Genomic DNA, 24,547 nt, shown 5'->3' on the forward strand with positions numbered 1-24,547 from the left:
CTGAGTTGTCTGGAAGAATCTCTCTGTGCTTTGTTTCCCCATGTGTAGTAGAGTTGGGGCGAAGTGGCTGCGGGGGACTCAGTATGTAGGTTTTCAGGAAGGGGACTGTTGACCTCATAGGCACTCATCAAAACTGAGAAGTAGGCACATTTTCAACTGCTTACATTTTACACCTCTCTGAATTCCCACAGTGCCTTACTCTCCTCTCTTGAACAGGTGTCATCCTTGCATAATGAGATACCTGACCACATGCTTACTTCTTCTGCAGAGCTAGCTCCTGTGAGCTTTTACCAGAAAGTTAAGACTCTATAAGGCCTCTTTGTACTCTACCCTCCCAGGTAACACACTGGAAGCAGTTCATTTGCTTTTTAAAAGGAGACTCCAGAGGTGCCTGGGTGGCTCAGTTGGTTAATTAAGTATCCCCTGACTCAGGCTTTGGTTAGGATCTCACACTTCTTGGGTTTGAGCCCCATGTTGGGCTCTGTGCTGACAGCTCAGAGCCTGGAGCCTGCTTTGGATTCTGTGTCTCCCTCTCTCTTGGCCCCTCTCCCACTTGTGCCCTGTCTCTCTCTCTCTCAAAAATAAACAAACACTTAAAAAAATGGGGTGCCTGGGTGGCTCAGATGGTTAAGCGTCCAACTTCGGCTCAGGTCGTGATCTCATGGTTTGCGAACTCAAGCCCCACGTCGGGTTCTACACTGGCAATAGGGAGCCTGCGTGGGACCGTCTCTCTCTGCCTCTCTCCCACTAGTGAGCTCTATCTCAAAATTAACTTAAAAATAAATAAATAAATAAATAAATAAATAAATAAATAAATAAATAAATAAATAAATAAAACAATGGCAGAATGCCTCCCCATGACCTCAAGATCCGAACTGCCATTGCTTCTTGCCTGGAAAATAACAATAGCCACCCTCTTTGGGGCCTTCTCTCTGGCCCCATTTCCACTTCTGCGGCCAAAACAGTTTTTCTTAAAGAGCAAGCTTGGTATTTCACTTTGTTAACATTCTTTGGTACCTCTCAGTTACTTCAAATATGGTCCAACTTTGTGTCCAAAGCTTCCAACACTCTGCCTAGCCCCAGCTTGCCCTCTGGCTATTTGGGTCTTTATTCTCATGGGAAGTGCTTTCAGCCCCGGAATGTGTTCTGTTTTCTCTTATCTCTGGGTTTTCAATGTTCCTGGTGGCCCATCTCATTCCTCCCCACTCTCTTTAGTTTACCCCTCCTGTCCTTTGGGCTTTAGGCATCACTTTTTCAAGGAAGCACTTCCTTGAAGCACTAATTTGTCTCAGGACCCAGCAATGAGTTAAGAACACCCTACTGCAGCCTGAATTCACTGACCCACCTCTCTATAATCTCCAAGGGACTGTACGGTCCGAGAGCAGGGAGCTTCTCACTCTTCCGTTGCACGCCCAGTGCCTGGCATATAGTAGGTAATCAATAGATATCTGTTGAGTGAATACACAGAGGTCCCCCAGGGGCAAGAAACACTACCCAAGCAGAAAGAGAGACAATAAGAATTTTTAATCCATGGAAAGTGCTGCAGGGACTCTGTCCAGGCCCACAGGCAGCAGGAAGAGGCAGGGATCCTGCAAACCCAGTAGTGTCTGGAAAATGAAAAGCCATAAAGACCCAAGCTTCCTCACTGCAACAATCCTCGGGGCCTCCTTCCTGATGCTGAAGAGGTCAGATTGTCTCTCCATGGGTCTCCTCCAGGGCCCACTGTGGGAAGGAAGCTGAGTGTGGCAGGAGGAAGGAAGAAGAGCAAAGGCCGCTTGGTCTCCACCTGAAAGCCCCTCCCCCGGGACTGACCGCCATCCATAAGAAAATGTTTAAAAAGGAGAGACTTGGATAGTCAAATAATATCTTAGAAAAAATAAAAGAGAAAAAAAAACGGATAATTCCAGCAGTTACAAAGTTCTCTGTCGGCTATCCACAAGAGAAAGAGTTTGCTTTGGCCTCGCTGGCAAGCCTCATCTGCCAGGCCCATCCTCAGCTGTCCCCCAGCCCCCACCCAGGCCCCAGGATCCACGAGAGTAGGGCTCCCCCTCCCATGGAGAGTCTCTGTGCTCATGGAGGGCAGTACCCTCCCTCACCGGCCCTTGGACTCCCCATACGTGTTTCGGGCCATGGACACCATCTTCTCCTCGCATGTGATTTTGGTGTCCTTGAGGATGCTGTACCACACCATACCCGCAGGCCGGACCTCCTCGCTGCGGCAGAAAAGGTAGGGCACGGTGTCCACGCGGCTCTGGATGTAGGCGCTTCGCAGGAGGCTGGAGCAGTGACCGCTCACCCTCTCCAGTCGCCGCAGGATCAGGTGGGCCTTCCTGAAAGGCAGGACGAGACAGCGATGAAGAATGAAGCCCAGATCAAAGCTTAAGCCTTTGACAGTGAATAAAGGTCGACAAGAGAAATGAGGACTTCCTGTCCCAACAACCTCCTAACCATTCCTGGCCTGAGTGTGATATTTCAAACACCCATTTGAAAATCACCTCAGAATCTGTCCTCTTCAACTGTGCAATGTGTAAAGAATGAAAGTGACATAGAACCTTTGATCCAGCATTTTCATTTCCAAGAAAAGAGAGTCCCAGGAGTTATGAAGTTACCAGCCTTAGGGCTCTGACCAAGGAGAAATTATTATAATAATCATACACAGAAACCACAATCACAACTAAAATTTATTGACACTAGCCATGCTAGGCATAGAGTAAGTGCTTTGCATACATTTAACAGTTTTATTTAATCTTCACAACAGCCCTGAACATACTGTTCTTTCCACTCACACAGAATGGGAGTAGAGCCCACAGCTCAGAGAAATGACATTGCATGACCAAGGTCAAACATCAAGTTGACCGTTGGGGCTGGGCATTCGAATCTAGGCCTGATACCCATGAAGCCCCTCTCTAAACTTCTGCTTTTGTGTTTCTCTATTCTCTGATACTCTATTCTTTTTTTTTTTTCTTTTTGAAAGAGAAAGAGAGCATGCAGAGAGAGAGAGGGAGAGAGAATCATAAGCAGGCTCTGTGCTGGCACAGAGTCTGACACAGGGCTCGAACTCATGAACCATGAGATCATGACCTGAGCCGAGATCAAGTCAGATGCTTAACTGACTAAGCCAACCAGGTGCCCCTCTCATACCCTACTCTTACAGGCAGGAAACTTGGAGATCTTTCATCAAAGCCTTAATAGCTAAGTTCCCAAATCAGATTTCTCTAGATCTTGTTTTTGTCATTTCTAAAACAGTGAGGATGGTCTTAGTTTCACAAGTTCGTGGTTAAGATTTACCATGAGAAAGGACCAAAGCCTGACACAGAATAAGGTCCCAATAAATGATACCTACAATTACCAAGAATTGTTATGATAGTATCTTGGGATCAGGGTCATACTGAACACTAGTCTAAACAAGAATCACCCTGTCCTGTGGTGATCATCATGAGTAATTTATCTGGAGTTCTTTATCCAGCACCAGAAAGAGGATCATTGAGGAGGTCTGATGGCTGCATAGAAGATTAAAGCTAGAGAGGATCTCTGAGATCCTTGGGTCTCTCAATGATGGCACTATTGACATTTGAACCAGATAATTTGCTGTTGTAGAGGCTGTCTGGTAGGAAGTTTTGCAGCATCTCTGGGCCTCTGCCCGTTAAGTACCAATAGTACTCCTTTGCCCCAGTCCTAGCAATGAAATTGTCTATAGACATTGTAAATTCTCCTCTTGGAGGTGGGGGCAGGGGGAATCACCCCAACTGGGAACCAGTGACCTGGTCTCACCTACTGTCATTGAAGATGTGAAAACTGAGGCTGAGAGAGGAAAAGGGGCATCCTCTTCCCGGATCCCACCATAGACTAGTGTCACTGTCAAGGTGTCCATCTCCATGTAGAATCCAGTTTTCTCTAGGTTCCACCATCTTCAAGATACCCAAGGGGTGAGTGAACAGCTCTCTCATGCTGTCCTCTCCATGCCCCTCTGAGACCCCAGGAGGGAGGGCATTTTACGACAACATACCCTACAAGTGGGAGACTGTGTCAGGCACCTGCATGGCGACTGGAAAAGGGCCGGGCTTACGTGTGTATGTTTTGTGGGCACGATTTATGAGGTACCTTTCAAAAAGTCCTCTTTGTATAGTTCACCACTTGGGTGGAATATTTCCTGAGGTGCCAAGAATTCATAGCTTCATAATCACACTCGAGTTGCCACTCTGCCCACAGACCTCTCTCTCCCCTGGCAGGCCAAAGAAGAGCTTGAGGAGTACGTTTCTCTCTTCTCCTGGTTTGAGTCCTTGCTCTGTTCCTTAATAGCTCTGTGTCCTTGGGAAATTTACTTAACGTCTCTAAACCCATTTCTTCACTTGAAAAATGGCACTGTTGTGAAGTTAAAGGAGATAATGCTATTGACTGCTCATTTACTGAGCATTTATTTTATGAGAGGGCTCTATATTCAGTGTGAAAGACCAACAGATGACAAATGACAATATCAATGACAAAAAGGAGAATGATAGGAGGAGGCATGGGGGCCGGGAGGAAGCAGAGGAAGGTGCCTAGGTAAGATTGGGGATATCCAAGAAGGCTTCCTAGTAGAAGGGCAACTTGTATTGAGTCTCATAAATGAATAGGGGTCAAAGAAGACAAAGACATAACAGGAGGGATAGGGAAAGGCATAAAGATAAGTGATTATGTTGAATTTCTGAGGATTTACAGTTGGAATGCCATGTGGTAAGTGGGGACACAGCGGGAAAACTGGCGAAGTGGCAGGAGCCAGCCATTAAAACTCAGGAACTAGGGAGTTGGTTGTACCAAGTAATGGTGCACCATTCAGGCTCTAGAGCCTGACTGCTCAGGTTTAAATCCTGGCTCAGCCACCTACTAGCTCTGATATTGAGGGAATTGTTTAACCAGGTGTGACTCCATTTCCTTATCCATGAAATGGGAATAATGTTTGTTATCTACCACAAAGACTCATTAAAAAAAAAGCATTAATGAATCTATAACAAGCCCTCAACAAGTGTTATCTAGATTGGTAGTCTGGAAGGCAAGTAGGGGAGTTATCAAAGGGTTTCAAGCTGCCAAGTAACAGATTCAGAGCTGGACTATTTAAAAACGTTCCTGGATGCCTTGAGGAGAACCGAATTGGGGGAAGGACAAGCCTGGCAGCAAGAAACCAGGTAGGGCACACATCCAGGAGTCAAGTGTTTCCTATCATTCCACTTAAGGGTGCTGGTTTGCTTTTTCTATGCTTTCAAAAAGCTGCGTCCTCTTTCCGCTTCCTCATTTATAACAAGGGAGGGACATTTGCCAACCTCATAAAGTTATAGCGAGGATTACAGAAGTTAATACACACAAAACCCTTAGAAATGTGTTTGGCACATTGTAAGTCCCCGATACAGGGTAGAAAGTACCACCCCTACCATTGCCCCTCATCATCACTGTTTCCATACTGGTATAAGCCTTGGGCACCTTTGCAAGTCAGTGGCAGGAGACAGACAGAAATAGGAATAAAGTGGATACCTAATCATTAGTTTGGGGGCTCAGAAATCTTCCCAAGGGATTTAACAACTACACTAGGACTTCAATGATGAGACAGGTTTTTAAGGTAGATGGGGAGGCAGAGGAAAGAGCCCATCCAAAGTTAGATTACCAAGAGCATGAACAACCAGAACTTTGAAATGGTTAGTGCAAAGAATGGATAAGAGACTAGTCAGTTTTTCAGATCTCAGACCATCTAGACTCTTCAAAGCCCTGGGGAAGTGTTATATTTTAGGGGCAATGGAGAGTGACTGTCTGATTCAGACAGTCACAAAAACAAGCCACGGATACAAAATGAGGTTGGAAAGGGGAATCCCTCCAACATGTCCAAAGGCTTTGTCTCCAAAGGCCCAGCCATTTCCTCAGGGAGAATTCTGGAACTCCAATGAACCAAGGCTCCTTTTGAATGGATGGGGAAACTGAGGTTTGGAGTGAGAAAATACTCGGTCTAAAGGAACACCTGAAGTTAGTAACAAAGGCAGAACAAGAACTAGAGCTCTTGGTTGTACAGAGCTGAATTTAAATATCTGGGCCTGGAGTCTCAGAGTCAAATCCTAGCTCTATAACTTAACAGCTATGTGGATCATTAGGAAGTTCTTCAATGGTGCTCTTAGTTACCACATCAGTAAAATGAGAGTAATAACAGTGTTCTGGGGGGAATGAGATGAGTTGAGTAATTTGATTACTCTCAGTAAATGTTAGCCACGGTTCAAAGTAGCATACTGTAGTAGAAAGGACATAGGCTTCAGAAACCATTAGGGTAAGTCACTTCTCTGTAAGCCTGTTTCCTCATTTGTAAAATAGGATTAGAGATGCTTATTTTGTAGGGCTGTTGTTAGGCTGAAATGAATGACTGCTGTAGGCATCCAGCACAGAAATTTGTACTCAATAGGCACTAAACTGGTGCCAGTTCACTTAACTATCCCCTGCTCTTTGTCCACAGCACACACTGCCTCAGACTTTGGCTTGCATTTAGCCAACAAAGACAGGAGAACTCAGAAGGGGACACCATGGAGACAAGGGTTGGAGGTGCTCAAAGGCCAGAGAAGAGGAGGGGGAGTGAGAGACCAAAGGTGAGAGAGCTGGGTAATAAATTTGTAGGCAATGGAGATCCATAAATCAAAGGCCAGGCATGCTCCAAGCTTTCCCTGGAGAGGGAATCGTAGGTCAGAATGACCACTTTTCTCAAATACCGGAAATGAAATCTTCCTCATTGGAGACGGGACCCAGGCCTGCTGGGATAGGAAGCCAGAGGTGAAGGAGTGACAGTGCACATTAATTTATGGTTGTATTAGCGGGCAAGGCTGAGACAGGAATGGCTTGTGGAGGAGTCAGGGGCTGAGTTCCAATGCCACTTCTCCGGGAACTATAGAACCTTTGACCGACCATTCTATTCCCAGCACCATTACCCAATCAGCTGTTGACACAGTTAGTGGATACAGACCTAATTTCTAAGGGGGCCCTGGAATGGAGGGGGGAAAAAGAGGCAGTAGGGAAATGTTCCTATTGGCCTCTCCCCCTCCTCCCTATCTCCTTTAGTTGAGCTCAAACGTCTCTGTGTTAGCTGACCTCAAGCTTAATGAGAGTCGAGGGCATGACGTGGTTGCACAAAAACGGGACACAACCTCCAAAAGTGGATAGCGCAGATTAAGAGAAAGAATGACTTCATTCATGTTGCCCTGGTCAGGCCACATCTGGAGAACCCCAGTCACTTCTGGTAAGAGGGACATGTGCAAACTGTAGCCAGATCATGATGCTGAAGCTTGTCTCAAAAGCAAGTCTTAATGAGGAAGTGTGGAAAGCAGGAATGGAATGTGTCCTCTGAAGGGAGAATTCAGGCAAATGGTTATGTTGTTCTAATAAATGAAGACTAGTGGGAAGACAAAAAAACCTGAAATTAAATATAATCCTCACCACAATTTTAGAGTTCATACTTCAGTCCCAGTCTTTAGGTGGTAAAAGTGAGGCTTGGGCTGGTCATATGGTTTGACCAGGGCTAACAGAGTGTGAGAAGAGCATCTAGAGCTGTTGCAAGGCACCCCAGTGTTATCAATGATATTGCTCCAAAATTAGCAGAAGGTGAATTTTGACTCAATATGATAAAAAACTTAAAACTAGAATCCTTGAAATCTAGAATGGACCCTTCCATATCTCCAGTGGTTTTCCTTCACTAGAGATGATCAAATCAAGTAAGTTTTAGAAAGGAGTCTGTCTTGGTCTGTTTGGGCTGCTATAACAAAATACCACAGACTGTGTCATTTATAAACAATGGAGATTTAATCCTCACAGTTCTGAAGGCTGGGAAGTCCAGGATCATGGCACTGAGGACATGTGCTGTGCGGTAGCTAGTGAGGGCTAGCTTCCTGGTCCACAGATGGTACTTTCTTGCTGTGCCTCCACATGGTGAAGGGGCAAAGAATCTCTCTGGTCCCTCTTTTTGTAAGAGTACTAATCCCATTCCTAAGGGATCCAACCTCACGACCTAATCAACTCCCAAAGATCCCATCTCTTAATACTATCACCTTGGACATTAGGTTTTGAATCTACGGATTTTGGGGGGATACAACATTCAGACCATAGCAGACTCTAATGGTAGTAGAAAGTGGAGAAGACTTTTGTGGTTCTTGTTTGTTTTTACTGACAAGAATCAAGGGGTTGATTCACAGATACCATCTGGTGGGCATCTGATGAGAACTTCACGATAGATGTGACACAACTGCCAAGGCACAGAGTTGCTGACGTAAGAGGACCACATTTGCTGAAGTTCTGTTCTTGCTTCAAAGTCATGCTGAAATTTCACCTTCAGGAAGTCTTCCAGAACTTCCCAGCTATCATAAGTCATCTTTTACCCTTTGCTGCTGAAGCTTTTTATTTCTCTGTTGAGATATATAATATATTCTGCCTTAGTTGTGTACATATCTTGGGATGCAATGTGTTATAATGGACAGGACGCTGGTTTGAAGCTTGCATTTTGAGTTTATTTTGAATTTGGCCTCTGGCAGTTATTAGCTATGTAACCTTAAACAATTTACTTAATTCCAGTGATTCCCTGTTGCTTAATCTTCAGAATCGACGGTTTAGGAGATGAAATGAGATGTAAATGACCTCGCCCATAATAGTGCTCAACTAGTATCTTCCACCTGCTTCTTGGACAATGTAGAAGGAATTAATAAGAGCGAACTGACTTGAACTGAGGAAATTCTCAGGACTCAGCTTTCAAAATCCCAAATTCTCCAGCAGGAATTGATAAAAGGAATGGAATGGCATTTGAGCATCCATGTGGACCTAGGGAAATAATATGGCCAGGTAGGCAAAATGTTTATACAGAGTTGTTTATAACAGCAAAGCATTTGGAAGAAACCTAGTTGGTATTTAACAGAAGACTCAAGTAACATACAGTACATTCAAATAATTGCATGGCTAAAGGGCCTACCCAGATAACACAGTACATGTGCATCCAAGAGAAAAGACCTATTAAGTATAAAGAGACAGCAGAACATGGTGTATCTATTTGTTGTACATAGCAGAGTTGGTGAAAATCGTGCTCTGGTTGTAGATACAGGTATATCCTTAAGCCTGTATCAGCATCCCTATTCATTTTCTTATCCAAGTCATATCTAGAAAGGTATGTGCACACTGCTAATGACTTTATCTCTGGGTTGGGATTATGGGATTCAGAGTGCAAAATTCTCACTTTCCACTTTATATACATCCACATCATGTAGATGCTACAGAATGAGCAAGAATTACTTTTAGAACAAAATACAATAAGGTCTTTCCATTTTGAAAACCTGCGTATATACACATATATTTTTGTAGCTGGTGTGATGAATTTGAGCAATGAAACCATGGTTTCATGGTGTTGCGGTAGTTCACTGGGGTTACTTTCAGCATCTAGCCTCAGACCAGTCCCACAAAACAGAAAACAAGTAGCTCAATACTGCTGTCTTGATATAGATCTTCAACATCAGCTTTGAAATGTGATTTATAAGAGTGAAAATATTTATGTTTTGTCTTCTCCTTATTCTCTCGCAAGAAACCATAAGACCTTCCCAAGAATTCATTCCTTAACTGATGGTAAGAATGACAGAGTCTCAACCAACCCAGTGATTTCAGTGTGGAACGGAAACAGACTACAAAATAGCAGCCAACCTTGCTATACTACCAGTGGGAACACTGATCCATAGAACACTTGTTCAAGGTCATCCTGTGTTTTGTATTTATCCACCCTGAGGCATCTTCAATTATAAGAAATGCCACTGATTTAATAATAGCCTTTCAAGAAAAGGAGAAAGAATATAACACTTAATGTGCACACCCATTGTGCACCGTCCATCCTGATTTCAGAAATGTCAAAATATGCAACAACAAAAAAGATTAAAAGTGCATGTGAGATCATAGGAATATGGCCCTAGAAGCCTAAGTTTGCTCTTGTTCAAAATATCCTAGAAATCCCAAAAGACTTAATCCCTGATAGCTAAGGAAAGGGTTAATAGAATCTTGAATTGAAAGAATGACATCAAGTTTGTTTATTTTCACTATGGATGCAGCAACCATGGTTCATGGGATATGCCAACTCTTCTCAGATAGGAAAGGCCTATCTTGCTATGTTGAGAAAAATCCTAGGCTAAACCAAGCCTGTGATGATTTCTGTGATGTATTAGCAATGTCTGCCATGGAAGCAAGAGGGGCTGAGACAGTAAATATATCATTATAGTCCAGAAAGATCAATTCACTGAAACAAAATCCCTTCAAGTGCTTGCTCTCTTCTTCCTATTCTGTCATTTCAGCCATACGTGGCTGAGAGGATCATCGAGAAGCCCAAGAGTGGTCAAGTATATTCTATTGGAGCAAATTCTGGTCCTTAGCCACCTATGAGCTCAGTTTCTCATGTCTAACAGAAACCGTATGGCTGGGCCAGCTGGGTGTCAGCAGGTTTTCTCTGAGTAGCTGTTTGTGGCACCCACGGCTGCCACAGGAGCCAGGCTCTGGAGGACAATGGCCTGATAGATTTATTAGGCAGAGATAAGAGATGCCCAATTTGTCACCAAATTTTATGGGGGCATATGACTATAGTTTTAAGGAGAAGTATGGAACATTTTGGGGTTTGGTGATTCCTGATAGAGTTCATTCCATGGTATCGGTGGTTCTGGGAAGTGCTCTTAACACCCTGGCCACCTAGGTCCCTGAGAAACAGGACATGCTGGACTAAAGGACAGTCAAGGTGTCCCTGTTCTCTGGTCTTTATGACCTTGAGGGCTTTCTGGTTTCTTCGCTTCCCAGCTGGAAGGGACTTTGGAGTCCAGCTCTTTTACATTACAAACGAGGTCCAGAATGGGAATGGAGGTTTTCCAAGGTCATGCAGCTAGTGGGTGGCAAACCTAGGACAGGAACCCAAGGCTCCTGGCTCCAGGGCAGTGTCTTGCTCTCTCTCTCTCTCCTTTACACTTTGATACTCTGCACACTTGCGAACCCTTCGGAGTCATGGCACATTTACCCAAATTGTTCCTCTGTTTAAAACGTTTACCTGGCTTTTTGGGGGAAAGAACACACTCCTGGACAGAGCTCACAGGAGCCATCATGATCTGCCCTCTGCTGAACTCACCAGCCTTGTTTTCTTTTCCCCCCTCTCACCTTGAACTCTCTGTCCCAATGAGAATTATACTTCTTAAGTGTATCCTCTTAATTACCATCCCCCAACTCATCTTTGCATTGCTTGTTCCTTCTGATGAAAGCATCCATGGGAGGACTCCTTTGATGCTAAGCACAGACTTCACTGTCTTCTCCAAGGATTCTTGTTTGAGGTCCAGGTCTGGGTTAGCTGTGCCAGCTGTTCACATCTAGAACCCTGTCACTCAAAGTGTACTTTTGGGACCAGCAACACTGGCATCACACCTGAGAGCTTATTAGAAATGCAGAATCTCAGGCCCATCCTAAGCCACTAAGTCTATTTGAATTTTAGCAACGCTTTCACGGGATTCTCATGCCCATTAAAGTTTGAGAAACACTGCAGTAACCAGCTTCTCACCCTCCTTTTTACAGCATGCTTCTTGTAACATGCTTCACTGCAACTACCTACAGACTTTTGCTCACTGGATGCTGCTCCTTCTAAGGCAGGATCTGTCTTCTTCACTCATATATTTCCAGCCCATAGCACAGAGCCTGGTACATAGTAAGCACATTAAGTGAATCAACGAATAAGTAAATTAATGAAATGTGGTCTCCACAGGTCTCTTAATATATGCAAGCACAATGCATTTTTTTATTGCTACTTTTGAGCTGGAGAGACCTTAGGGTTCATGGAATTTACTTGTTACCAACCGTGACCTATAGATCTTTGATAGCTCACAGAGACTTAGGAGTCCCTCGGGATTGGGGGAAAGGGGGTCTGAAAGGGAGACCTAGCAGGTGGAGCTCCAGACCACCCTCTCTAGTTTCTACCAGAACAACTGTGTAACCATCTGAGCCACACATTATCCAATTATTTAACAAGTAAATTTAGCACCCACTTACAAGAGTGAGTAGGACATAAAGAATCACTAAACACACATAAGCTGCCATAGTAGTACAGAAGAGAGATAACACAAGAGTAAACACATAAGCAATATAAGATACCAAAGCTAATAGGTATGATGCAGAAAATTAAAACATGAGCATGTGACTGAGAAGATATGTAGAAATCTTAGAGGATTCTCTGAGGAAGTAGCATTCTAGTTGAGACATGGGGGTCTACATAAGATCTGTTTAGAAAAAAATTTTCTACTGCTTAAAAGAAGGAGTACCACTGCCCTAGTTCATCCTGATCATTTTATAGATGAGGAGACTGAAAGCCAGAGAAAGCCAGAACCCAAGGTTGTACACTGAGTTCATTAGCACTGTCAGGATAGATTAGGATGCAGCTATCTTGGTTCCTGTGGACATGCCAGTGTGGGATGTTAAAGGAATCTCATATTCCCTCCAGAGACTAGAAATACTGAAGAATGAGGAAACTGGGTGATACCAACGGGGGCTGGTGGACAGTGACTGGTGACCGGTTGGCTGGAGGTTAGGGGGGTTATCAGAGCCCATTACCTAGTGGGTTGTCCTACCTCTGTGGGCAGCCAGGCAGCCTCTCCAGAAGATTTATGTCCTTGAGGGCCATAAAGGATCCCAGAAGGTCATAAAGACAAAGTCAGGAGTGGAGCTCTGGTTTACCTTCCACCCAAACTCTCTGAGCCCTGTGGGAAAGGCCAATAAAGTGGGATGCCTTTCCCTGACCATGGGCAAGATGGCAGCCCAGATGACTCACACAGTGGCTTTCATCTGAGGCTCTGGGCTTCTGCCTGTCTACTCTCTTTTAGCTTTTATCTAAAGAAACTTCCTTTCATGTGAAAGAGAGAAAGTTATAGTCCAGGACCCAATGGGCAGATAACGTCTATTCCAGGGAGAGATCCCAGCTCTCATCTGTTCCCTTGAGGGCCTCAAATCCTTGGAGGGTTATTTCAAGTGTTATAAGGGCTCAGGGTAAGAGCTCAGGGCAGAATCAGCCTCCATATAAAACTCTGTGCAACCATGGGCAGTTCACTTGACCTCACAGGGCCTCCAATTCCTTATCACCCACAACATGAGAATACCCTACTTTGCCCAGCTTACCCGGGTAATTTTAAAACTTTTTAAAGCATAGAGTGCTACCAACTAAGTATTTCAGGAGGTCAGGTGATGCTCTCCAATGCCACCAGTACCACCCTGCCCCAGAACACCACACTGTCTCCCCTGGATTATCATAACAACGGCCTCCAGAGCCTCACTACCTCCCTCCTGTCTTGACCCCTCTCCATGTTTCCAACAGCAAGTCAGAGGCATCTTTCTTCCCTGAAGATCAGCTAATATCACCCCCTTCTGAAAAACACTTGAAAAGCTTCTCATTACCCTGGGGAGATAATCCAAACTCTTTAACCCTACTTAAAGGGCATTCAGGACTGGCCCCTGCTGACCTCTCCCTTCTTATCCCTTCCCACTCCTGCTGTCACACACTTTGCTTCAACTACAGGGAAACTCTCTCAGTTCCTCTACACACAGTGTTTACCAAGTGTAGAAGGAGTTCCCCTGGGGAAGGAGAAAGGGTTTGAGGTGGTACTCAAGACGATCACAGACACAGCATTAAACAACAATGAATCACACTGGGAAAAGCAGTTAGATTCTCTTTTTCATTCTCTTCCCCTCCTCCAGATTACTTTCAAAAAGAAAGTCTTGGTTTGAGACTGTGTCTTTAGTACTTCTCTAACACTTGCTAATCTCCTTTTTAAACTCAGAGTGTCAGGCTCCACTAGGATTGAATAGCATTGTTTTCTGTTTTTGTTTTTGTTTTTTTTTCTTTTTTCTCTTCCCTTGTATCAAATGTTTACATTTAATTTTCTTTTTTTATTATAATTTTTTTAAAAATCTTTATTTTTTTTGAGAGAGAGCAAGAGAGAGAGAGAGAGACAGAGCATGAGCAGGGGAGGGGCAGAGAGAGAGGGAGACTCAGAATCCTAAGCAGGCTCCAGGCTCTGAGCTGTCAGCACCGAGCCCAACGTAGGGCTTGAACTCACAAGCCACGAGATCATGATGTGAGCCAAAGTCAGATGCTTAACCAACTGAGCCACCCAGACACCCCTACATTTAATTTTCTATTAAGGGTAGTTGGTGCCCATTTTCCCTTTACAAAATGATATGGTGTTTTCAAATATATTATCAATGAGAAGTGAATCTAAGATACCAAAACAAAACAAAATAGGTGCTTACAGTATGGCGGTATGTCGAAACTCATAAAAGTGGCAGGCAAATGATGAAAATTTGAGGAAAACCCTGCCCTGATGTAACATTATCTCCTCTGTGCATTCCCTAGGCTAGTCACAATGTCCCACACCCTGCAATCCTCCTCCCCTTCCTCTAGTCTGACCCTCTTCACCCTGTGGGTCTTAGTCTCAGCACTTGGGAAGCCTTCACTTGGTTACCTAGATCAGATGTCTATCTCTCACCTTCCCAAAGGACCCTATTCTGTTATCTCTTTTACTTATTCCTATTCTTTCAATTGCTTAAATGCTTAATTACCTCCAACAGTGAGTTTCTCTCCTTTTATTACTGCATGGTCAATAACCAACTGGTAAGAGGTGCTATTAAAAGTAAGTGATGAGTGAACGAATAAGTGAATGTTGTTAGGCGCAAGGCATGAAATGCAGCCACCATTTCATATACTACTTTGTGAATGAAGCTTCACAAGATAGGGACTATGCCTTTGTGATGTTTGAATCCCCCATGGCATCTAGCACCAGTGGCTGGCATAGTCACTGCCGATGACAGAAGTCATGGCTTAATACACATTGAATATAGAAATGTATTTAGTAATGGTCACTAATGGACTTATTCTAGAAAACCTCAGGCTTCTTATGGAAGAGTGGGGAGAGCCCTAGATTAGAGGCCATGAGTCTGCCACTATGCCCTTCTATCATCCTGGTTAGGACACATAACCCTCCAGGAGTCCGTGGTTCCTGTCTCTAACCCTGAAGGTGAAAGGTGGGTGAGGAAAGCGAATGATGGAAAGGACAGTAATGTCTCTCTCCTATCTGATATTCCAGGAGTCCAAGAAACAAAAATTCCAAGATTCTGTCATTCTCCCTGCCCATTTCCCATCTCTAATCCTGACAGGACAAAAGTGAATGATACCCTTATTTATTTGACAAAGCCCATTCTTAGCCTATGGAAAAAAAAAAAAAAAAAGGTCCAGTAAAATCACACAGAAGAAAGAGGAATCTACCACTCCACTCATACTCACACAGCCGTCCGTACCTGGGCCCCAGCTCGTCCTCACTCCTCCAGACAAAGTCACCAAACTTCTCATAGTGAGAATTGTAGTGGTGCTGTACTCGGAACAACATCGAGGCTGAGACCTCCATCAGCGTGTTGTAGGCAGTCTGCTGCTCCTTTCCACTTGTGTACCCATTGTACAGATTGTAGATCTTGTCTGCTATCTCTGAGGTGGGGAGAAATACAGGCACAGATCACTGGACAGCAGGAAAAAGTGAGCATGGAAACATGCCTTGCAACAAGGGAGGCACATTTGTGCGGGACTTCGCATGCATGGTATTTGGGGGCAGACAGACCTTCAGTCCACCTTGAATATCATTGGCTAGTTATGCTAAGTTTTCCCATCTATCAACTGGAGATAAGGATGTCTACTCTACAGGTGTGCTGGGAGGGTGGAATTAAAAAGTGAATGTAAAGCATTCGACACGGGGTCATAATTTGCCAGCTTCATTGTCAACAAACATTTGGTGCCCATGATTGAACAGAAAATTCCAAACAAGTGCAGAGGCTTAAATCAACTGTCACGGGCTCATCTCAGCAGTCTACTTCTACATCCCCTCTATAATATTTCCAACACAGCTCCATGATCAGGTCTAACAGGTGTCCATTCAAAAATCTTTCAAAGAGGGGCACCTGGATGGCTCTGTCAGATAAGCATCCGACTTGAGCTCAGGTCATGATCTTGCAGCTCATGGGTTCGAGCCCTGCATCAGGCTCTGTGCTGACAGCTCAGAGCCTGGAGCCTGGTACGGATTCTGTGTCTCCCTCTCTCTCTGCCCCTCCCCGACTTGTGCTGTCTGTCTCTCTCGCTCTCAAAAAAAAAACCTAAACATTAAAAAGAAATTTTTTTAATCTTTCAAAGAAAAATCAGACTCTTCTGCTGGCCATTCACAGCAATTTCTATTTCTTTAGTCATTCCTATTCAATTGATGTAACTTGAAGTCATCATGGGCTGCTCTCTTGAACGGAAGGACCACTCTTTCATGTTTGAAGACTCTGACCAAAATTTATGTACGTCCCCCCAAGTCATTGCTAATGGCAATTGCCTCTAGAAGAATCTTGGAAACTTGCGTTAAGATGGGAGGAGCATTTACTTCTCATTATTTCCACCCTGGTTTTAATTTTTCTTTCTTTCTTTTTAACCCCATGCATATGTTATTTTAAAATAATAATAATAACAATAACAATAAATGACCAGGAAACCATCTCAAACCCCCTCACTTTTGAGATTCAATAGCTCTTCAATAGGAGGACTATCTTGTCTTGTCTGATACCACACAAAGTGCTTATTATTCGGCTTATTATTCAGCCATGTGTAGACATGTCTCTCTCTCTCTCTCTCTCTCTCTCTCTCTCTCTCTCCCTAGAATGTGAACTCCTAAAAGGTGTAGAGCATCGCGTGTGTACCAGCGCTCTTAGGAAATATTTGCTCAACCTGAAATGAACCACCAGGACTCACAAGCCACTATTACACTTTGGCCAGTCCTGATGTAGAAACCATACCTATATGTTGGCGAAGAACTAAGTATGTGGTGGATGTGACCGACTGGTTCGACTTTTTTTTAGGTGTTTTGCCTGAAGTTTACAACTTCAGGGACCAGGAGCAGCAGAAAGGTCCAATCTTGCATGCTAGCTCTCACTGATAGTCACTGACTTCAGCTCTAGGCTGAGGATTCTGAGGCCACCCATCTGGGCTAGATGGGAATGTGTGCTATGAGGACCTAACGATAGTAGGTTGAGTCATCTTCTACTGTCACTGATACGCCAGCTCTGGCACAGACCGAAATGGAAAAAAGTGACTGGTCTCCCAAAGCCTAGGCTAAGGGGCAGGATACAGTCATGGGGCCCTGACTGTCTACCACCCTTGCCTCTAAACCAGAACACAGACAAATTCTATGAAAGAGGAACAAGTCTCTCCACTGGCTAAGATACTGCTGGACAATCTCAATTTCCTTTAGGCCTTACTTAATTTACTTCCGTGTTCCTCCTGTCCCCTTAGTCCTTTCACTTTTTTCTTTCTGTGCAAATACGTGTATGTGGCCGGAAAGGGGTGGTGGTTAACTTCTGGGTACAGAACTTAAAGGAAATATGGGAATTACCTGGAAAGTGAAGAAATTGGTCACCTACCTTCTGCTTTGTTGTCATCCACCAGTGGACAGGCCGTTCTCAAGGTCACTGTGCTGAGTTCCGAGTGCCTCCCCCGTGTATCCACGGCATACAAAGTGAACCTGTAGCACAGCGAGAAAACAGAGCACTGGGTTGTGACTTCAGAGAAGACCCTGGAAGGTGTAAGGAGGAACACAAAATCATAGTACAGGGGTAATGGTTAATAGAAGTCAGGGAGGCTTAGCCTGTAAGAGAAATGATTTAGGGAAAAAAATAGCAACCATATAGCATTTATTGGGCACCAATCATCTGCAGGGCACCCTGTACTTACTCGTATTTTACAAGTAAGCAAACCTAGAAGGCAGGGATTATTATCACCTGAACTTCACCAATGAAGAAACTGAAGCTTAGATTTTATATCTTCCTGTGGTCTCGTAGTTATTTGGAGACAGAGCAGTCTGAGTCCGGGACTTCAGAAGTGAACCGTAGTGGTGTCTTGGATGGCTAGAATACTCATCTATGCTCTTTCATTCATGCAGTGAACAAACACTTACTGAGCATTAACAATGTGCTAGCAGTCATTTTATTCAGACACTACCTAAGCTAGGTATTATGGCTGTGTTTTATCAATAAGGACATTGGTCCCAAAGAGGTCAAGTAATTGTCCTATTATTACATATTAAGTAAGTAGCAACAGGGGACCACAACTTAGGTCTGCCTGAATCCAAAGATTATATTCTTGGGACACCTGCATGGCCCAGTCGGTTGAGCGTCCAACTCTTGATTTTGTCTTAGGTTGTGATCTCAGGGTCCTGGGATCGAGCCCCACATCAGGCTCCACGCTGAGGGTGAAGCCTGCTTAAGATTCTCTCTCTCCCTCTCTCTCTCCCATCTTTCCCTCTTCCTCACTTTCTCTCTCTAAAAAGCAAAATCAAAACAAAGATTATGTTCTTACCCACACTGCCTAATCTAACTCTACCTTCTATCTTTCATTAGCTGGCTCAGAGTGCTGGCAAAGGTAAGGAAGTGTGGGCCAATACCTAAAACATAAGTCTTAAGAGGCCTAAACATGGGGTATTTGGGCCCCATCTTCAAAAAGAACCTAATCTATTCATCTGCTTTCTGGGGATTTGGGCTTCTGCCTTTGGTATAAGAACAACAGCACTGTGATGTGGGCATTCTCTCTCTCCTCCTGTTGTATCTCCACATCATGAGTGGAGCTCAGTTCTACAGCTTACTACATCCAGTACTATTTAGGTCAAGAGAAACAGTGGTGGGCGCCTGGGTGGCTCAGTGGGTTAAACGTCAGACTCATGGTCACAGCTCAGATCAAGATGAGATCAAGCCCTGCATCTGGCTCTGCACTGGCAGCATGGAGCCTGCTTGGGGTTCTCTCTCTTCTTCTCTCCCTGCCCTTCTCCTGCTCATGTTATCTCTCTCTCTCTCTCTAAAAATAAATAAATAAACATGAAAACAAAATTAAAAAAATAAAAGAGAGAAGCAGTGGTGACAGAGGGAAGAGCCTGGTCCTGGAGATGGCCAGGTTTGGGTTCACATTCCACTCTACTTCCTTGCTCTGTGACCTTGGTCAAGTCACTTCCCTTCTCTGTGCTCACTTCATCTCTCTGTATCACGCATCTCTGTTAAGGAGGCCACTGCCCACTTCGTGGGTCAGTGTGGATGAACATAAAATGTTAAGTGCTACTTGAGGTGAGTAATGATTGAGAAGCCTTGCAGAGGAGTTAGAAGGAAGATCACAAGGAAACTCCAGGATACGAGAATAAGCAAGTGGCAAAGTAGGAAGGTAAGGACAGTATTGGGTACCACTGTGTAAGCAGTTACTACCCACACAACAACCCATCTAGAAAGTGGCAGAGGCAGGATCCAAACCCTAGCCTGCAGCTCCCAGAGGGTGTATATGTCGGTTTGAGTACAACGATATCCCTGGCATTTAACAGTACTGGGTATATATGATAGGCACCCAGTAAATATTTGAGTAAATAAATGAACCTGAGCATACCACATCTTTTTTTCTTTTAGTTTGCTTAATTAATTAATTAATTTATTTATTTGATAATTACTATTTTTTTAATATGAAATTTGTTGCCAAATTGATTTCCATACAACACCCAGTGCTCATCCCCAACAGGTGCCCTCCTCCATGCCCGTCACCCACCCTCCCCTCCCTCCCACCCCCATCAACCCTCAGTTTATTCTCAGTTTTTAAGAGTCTCTCATGGTTTGGCTCTCTCCCTAACTTTTTTTCCCCTTCCCCTCCCCCATGGTCTTCTGTTAAGTTTCTCAGGATCCACATAAGAATGAAAACATATGGTATCTGTCTTTCTCTGTATGACTTATTTCACATAGCATAACACTCTCCAGTTCCATCCACGTTGCTACAAATGGCCAGATTTCATTCTTTCTCATTGCCAAGTAGTATTCCATTGTATATATAAACCACATCTTCACGTTGCTACAAATGGCCATATTTCATTCTTTCTCATTGCCAAGTAGTATTCCATTGTGTATATAAACCACAATTTCTTTATCCATTCATCAGTTGATGGACATTTAGGCTCTTTCTATATTTTGGCTATTGTTGAAAGTGCTGCTATAAACATTGGGGTACAGAGAGATCAAGAGAAAATCCCAAATAGGCTCTGCACTGTCAGCATAGAGTCCGATGTGGGGCTTGAACTCACAAACCATGAGATTATGACCTGAGCTGAAACCAAGTCAGATGCTTAACCAACTGAGCTAGCCAGGTGCCCCCCACATATAATTCCTTAATTTCAGTTTCTACATTTTCTACAACAAAATGGGGATAATTGTAGAGATAATGTATGATTATCTCAAATATTACATAGAGTGATACATGAGAGGTGGCTTGTAAGCTGCAGATTTTTTTGAGGGGGGAGGGGCCGAGGGAGAGAGAGAATCTTAAGCAGGCTCCACACCCAGTGCGGAGCCCGATCTTACAACTGTGAGATCATGACCTGAGCTGAAATCAAGAGTTGGACGCTTAACCCACTCAGCCACCCAGGAGCCCTGCTGCAGATTTTCATAAAGACCATGTAAAGAGCACTTATTTGTGCAAGAGTATACCTTTAAAAAATGCTTTCTTGGGGAAGAGGAGATTCATTCCAACTGAGGGAAACACAGAAGGGCATAGTGAATGGAACATGTGAATTAGCCTCAAAACATGAGGAGTTGGAATAAAATTTTAAACACTGCTTTCCCATTGGCCACTTATGTTTCCATGGTATTTCTGCAATATATTTCCTCCACCAAGAGGGTCCAGGGTCACCTCTCTGCTTAGCCAAGCAGCATGAATAACAGCATGGTGGGGAAGAAGCAGTCTTACATTTTTAAGTTACAAAAACCTGGGTGGAATCCTTGTTTTCCCCAATTGTTGGCTGAGTATTCTCTGGTGAAATTCTCTATCTCTCACAAGTTTGAGATCAAGACTCAATGATACAATGATGGAGCAGGCCTGGCTCAGTCTTTGCTCCTAAAAGGTAGCTTCTATTTGTGTTATTAGGGTAACCAAACATGTCAGTGGAGGCCTCAGGATGGAGGAAGCCTCAGGCCACCCTGCCAGTGGGGGGTGGAGGGGTGGAGAAAGAGGAAGATGTCAACCTCACAGGCCTGGGTCAAAAGTCACAAGGCCAAGCACTTTCTGCCCGTCTCAGCTGTAATTGTAGAACTGTTCCAGAGACACATCTGAAAGCTGTTAGGGGACCAGGCAGGGCTTGGAGGGGCTCTTTGTGAGAGGAAGAAAGTGGCGGCCCCTGATGTGGAGAACGGTGGGGAGAAAGGAGAGAAAGAAAGAGAAAGAGACCGAGAAACAGACACACAGACACACCCATAGAGTAGAGTGAAAAGCAGGGAGAGAAAGAGAGACTGAGAGAAGGCACAGGTGAGACCTCTGTGTTTCTCAGGGGATCCGGAAGGGTGCCCACCACCATCTGCTCAGTTCTTTCATCTTCTCTTTGCCCACTGAAGCAGGCTGAGATTCACTGACAGTTTGAACTAGAACTCCCGAGCCGTCCCCAAACTCCATATACTTATTTACAGGTGGAGAAACGGAGGCCCAGAGAGGAAAGATTCTTACATAAGGACCCACTGCCAGTTAGTTCAGAGTAGACACTGGCTTTTCTGACACCTCCCCCAGTGTGCCTTCTATACACTAGACTGCTTCTGGTATAACTGGCTGACTTAGGTCCAATTGCACCTTTGGGATACTTTTATTACAAAAGAGGGGGCTCCAAGGATGAAGTGGGATGAGCTGTTTAGGAACCTGAAGCTCCAGACTCCAACCCGTGCTGTTCCTTCCTCCCACTTTGGTTTAGGGGAAAGAACACTGGCCAAGGTGCCTGAAACAAACAAAACAAAATAGACAGAAATACCATAAATACAGAGAACAAAGTGGTGGTTGTCAGAGGAGTGGGCTGTAAGGGGATGAGCAAAATGGGTGAAGGGAAGTGGGAAGTACAGCCTTCCAGTATGAGTAAGTCATGGGGACAAACGGTACAGCACAGGGAATATAGTCAATGGTGTTATAAGAGTTTTGCATGGTGACAGATGGTAGTTACACCTGTGGTGGACACAGGGTAATGTAGAGAGTTGTCGAATCATTATGTTGTGCACCTAAAACTAATGTGATATAGTGTGTCAAGTATACTTATATTAAAACAAGCAAGAAAACAAACAAACAGAGTTCATGTCCCAGGTTTTCCACACACTGTGGCCTGTGAGATCTTGGCTGTCTAAAGCAATATGGTGTCAGTGAATTGTGATTTCAGTGTGGGGGAAGTGCCTTGGGATTGACTACTCAAAGGCAAAGTATTTTTCAATTTCCTTATCACCCTCAGGAAAAAGTCCAAAATCCTTACCACAGGCTCCCAGGGTGGCTCCTTGACCTTTATTCATTTGACAGTACTGGATCATTGAACTTCAAATAAACTCTGGCCACACCTCCAGCCTTGTTTACCAGTCTTTGCCTACTATTCTGTTTCATAGTAGAACCTTATCCAACTGCTAATGGTTCCAGAACATGGATTCTACCTCTTTGCCTTTGCACATGCTACACCCTCTGTCTGGATCGTCCTTCCCCTTCTCCACTCAACCCTTCCTTTCCACCTTGTCCTTGGAGCATCAGTCAAACCTCATCCCCTCCAGTAAACCTTTCTCCATGTGGTGAATAGTGCCCTAGTATAGCACATGCCGCATTACTATGTCAAGTGCTCGTACACTTCTCTCTTGTCCCCATGACATCTTCAGGACCAGAATATTGCTCTGCCCATCTCCATCCACCCACCTACACCGGGTGCTCAGACACCTAAATCACGTGATGCTGAGCAAGTACTTTCCAGACTGAATGGCAGACTGAACGAATGACTCAATCAACTATGAAGTAGTTCCCTTGTCTGGAAATCAGCTTCCCCATTTGTAAAATGAACGAAAGGTGACTAGGTTGAAAGGCCATCATAAGAGATGAGATGACAGAATGGCTAAGAGCTTGGAATCAGGCAGTTTGGTTTTAAATTGGGGCTCCCTATTTATTGCCTGTGTAAGGACTTGTGTCAATTTACCTGTAAAATAGGAATCAGGATATTAAAACCTACTGTATACAGTAGTGGTAGCATAAAATGAGATGTGAGTAAGTGCTTACCATGATGCCTGGCATGTGCTAACATTCAGGGAGAGTGAGCTGTGGGCATTATTATCAATAATATTGTTATTTTGACGGTGCTCAAGGCTCTGACCCCTCCCCTCCCCCTCCTTCCAGCATCCAGAGCGAGCTGTCCTAGTAGAAATCAGAGGAAATTGGGTGGAGAGGAAGCTGTTGTTGGTCCCATCCAAGACCCCCAGACCCCCTCACAGCAGGGGTGAGAGAATGAAACCGAGAAGTTAATTGGCGGTGAGAGCTTCTCACGGATCTGACAGGGGGTAAGAGCAGGGATAGAGCCCCAGAGGCCCACATCAGGACCAGGTCCCCGAGAGTACGGGAGAATGCGTTTGAAGTCTCCAGGCCAACGCCTGCTCTTCCCCAGCCGCCACATGATTTAGGCATTCTGGGGAGGCAAAAGTCTCCTCGCTGATTTGAAGGGAAACAGATGTTTCCAGGCCAGAGGCCCTGGTCTTGTAAAATGCTCCTTCCCCCCACGCAGCTTTGGCAAACAACTTCCCGTTAGTTTAAACCCCCCCCCTTCCCCGCCCCAACAAACACACACCCAGTCTACCATCACTCCCCTCCCCGCCATTCCCAGCACAATGTGGCAGTCAGGGTGGTGGGAAAAACAGAGTCCCAGCTTTGGCTCTGGGTCCAAACAGCTGGATGGCCAGGGACACTTGACTGCCCATCTCTGGATCTCAGTCTCCTGTCTCTGCAGTGAGGGAACTAAACCAAGACCACCTCTAAGGACAGGCTAGATCTGATATACTAGGGACTCATGATTGTTTTTTCCTCTGAAAGAACTGGTATTATTCATTCCAGATCCTACTCCATTACAGTCTATAGCAAAGAGCATGGGACTCATATTAAGCCGCTCTGGTTTTGAATCTGGCTGGACTCTGTCAGCTACCTGGCAAGTAATGACTTAACCATTGGGCCTTGGTTTCCTTACCTGCAAAATGGGACAAAGGTTCCATCTCACAGCATTGTGAGAATTAAATCAGAATTCAATCTCCTCACCCATATTTTAGGTCTCTTATGAGTGAAACTGAGTGTCAGACGTCTTTCCTTACACTACTCAAAAGGCACAGAACGGTCTGGACCCGGAGTAGGTGAGCAAAATGCTTTTAATTGATTGTTGTCAGGAGAACTACCTAGACGCTGGGCGGCCCAAAGACTCAGGTTCTTAATCCAGTTCTGCTCTAGTGATAGAATGAGCACTCTCATTTTCATGATCACAATGAAGTGCCACGGTTGGAACCGATTTTGGAGCCTGACTACCTGAGTTCAAATGTTGGTTGCACAACCTACATTTTTTGACCTTCAGCAAGTTAATTAACCTCTCTGTTCTTTAGTGTGTCTTGTCTTTAAAGTGTGGATGATCACATTACCTCCTTCAAAGGGATGTTAGAGGAA

General features: G+C 44.5%; 1 protein-coding gene across 1 annotated transcript in view; it reads right to left on the reverse strand.

The window, feature by feature from the left end:
• Positions 1-2,067: 2,067 nt before the first annotated feature.
• Positions 2,068-24,547, reverse strand: part of ASTN2 (astrotactin 2) — an 873,390-nt gene continuing 850,910 nt past the window's right edge. The window contains exons 21-23 of the mRNA XM_042963755.1: positions 17,476-17,576; positions 15,331-15,514; positions 2,068-2,330 (exon numbers count right to left, since the gene is read on the reverse strand). Coding sequence (XP_042819689.1) covers positions 2,093-2,330; positions 15,331-15,514; positions 17,476-17,576 — 523 coding nt within the window. The 3' untranslated portion in view covers positions 2,068-2,092. The remainder of the gene's footprint in view (positions 2,331-15,330; positions 15,515-17,475; positions 17,577-24,547) is intronic.

This window comes from Panthera tigris, chromosome D4, assembly GCF_018350195.1.
Source record: "Panthera tigris isolate Pti1 chromosome D4, P.tigris_Pti1_mat1.1, whole genome shotgun sequence".
Lineage (NCBI taxonomy): Eukaryota > Metazoa > Chordata > Mammalia > Carnivora > Felidae > Panthera > Panthera tigris.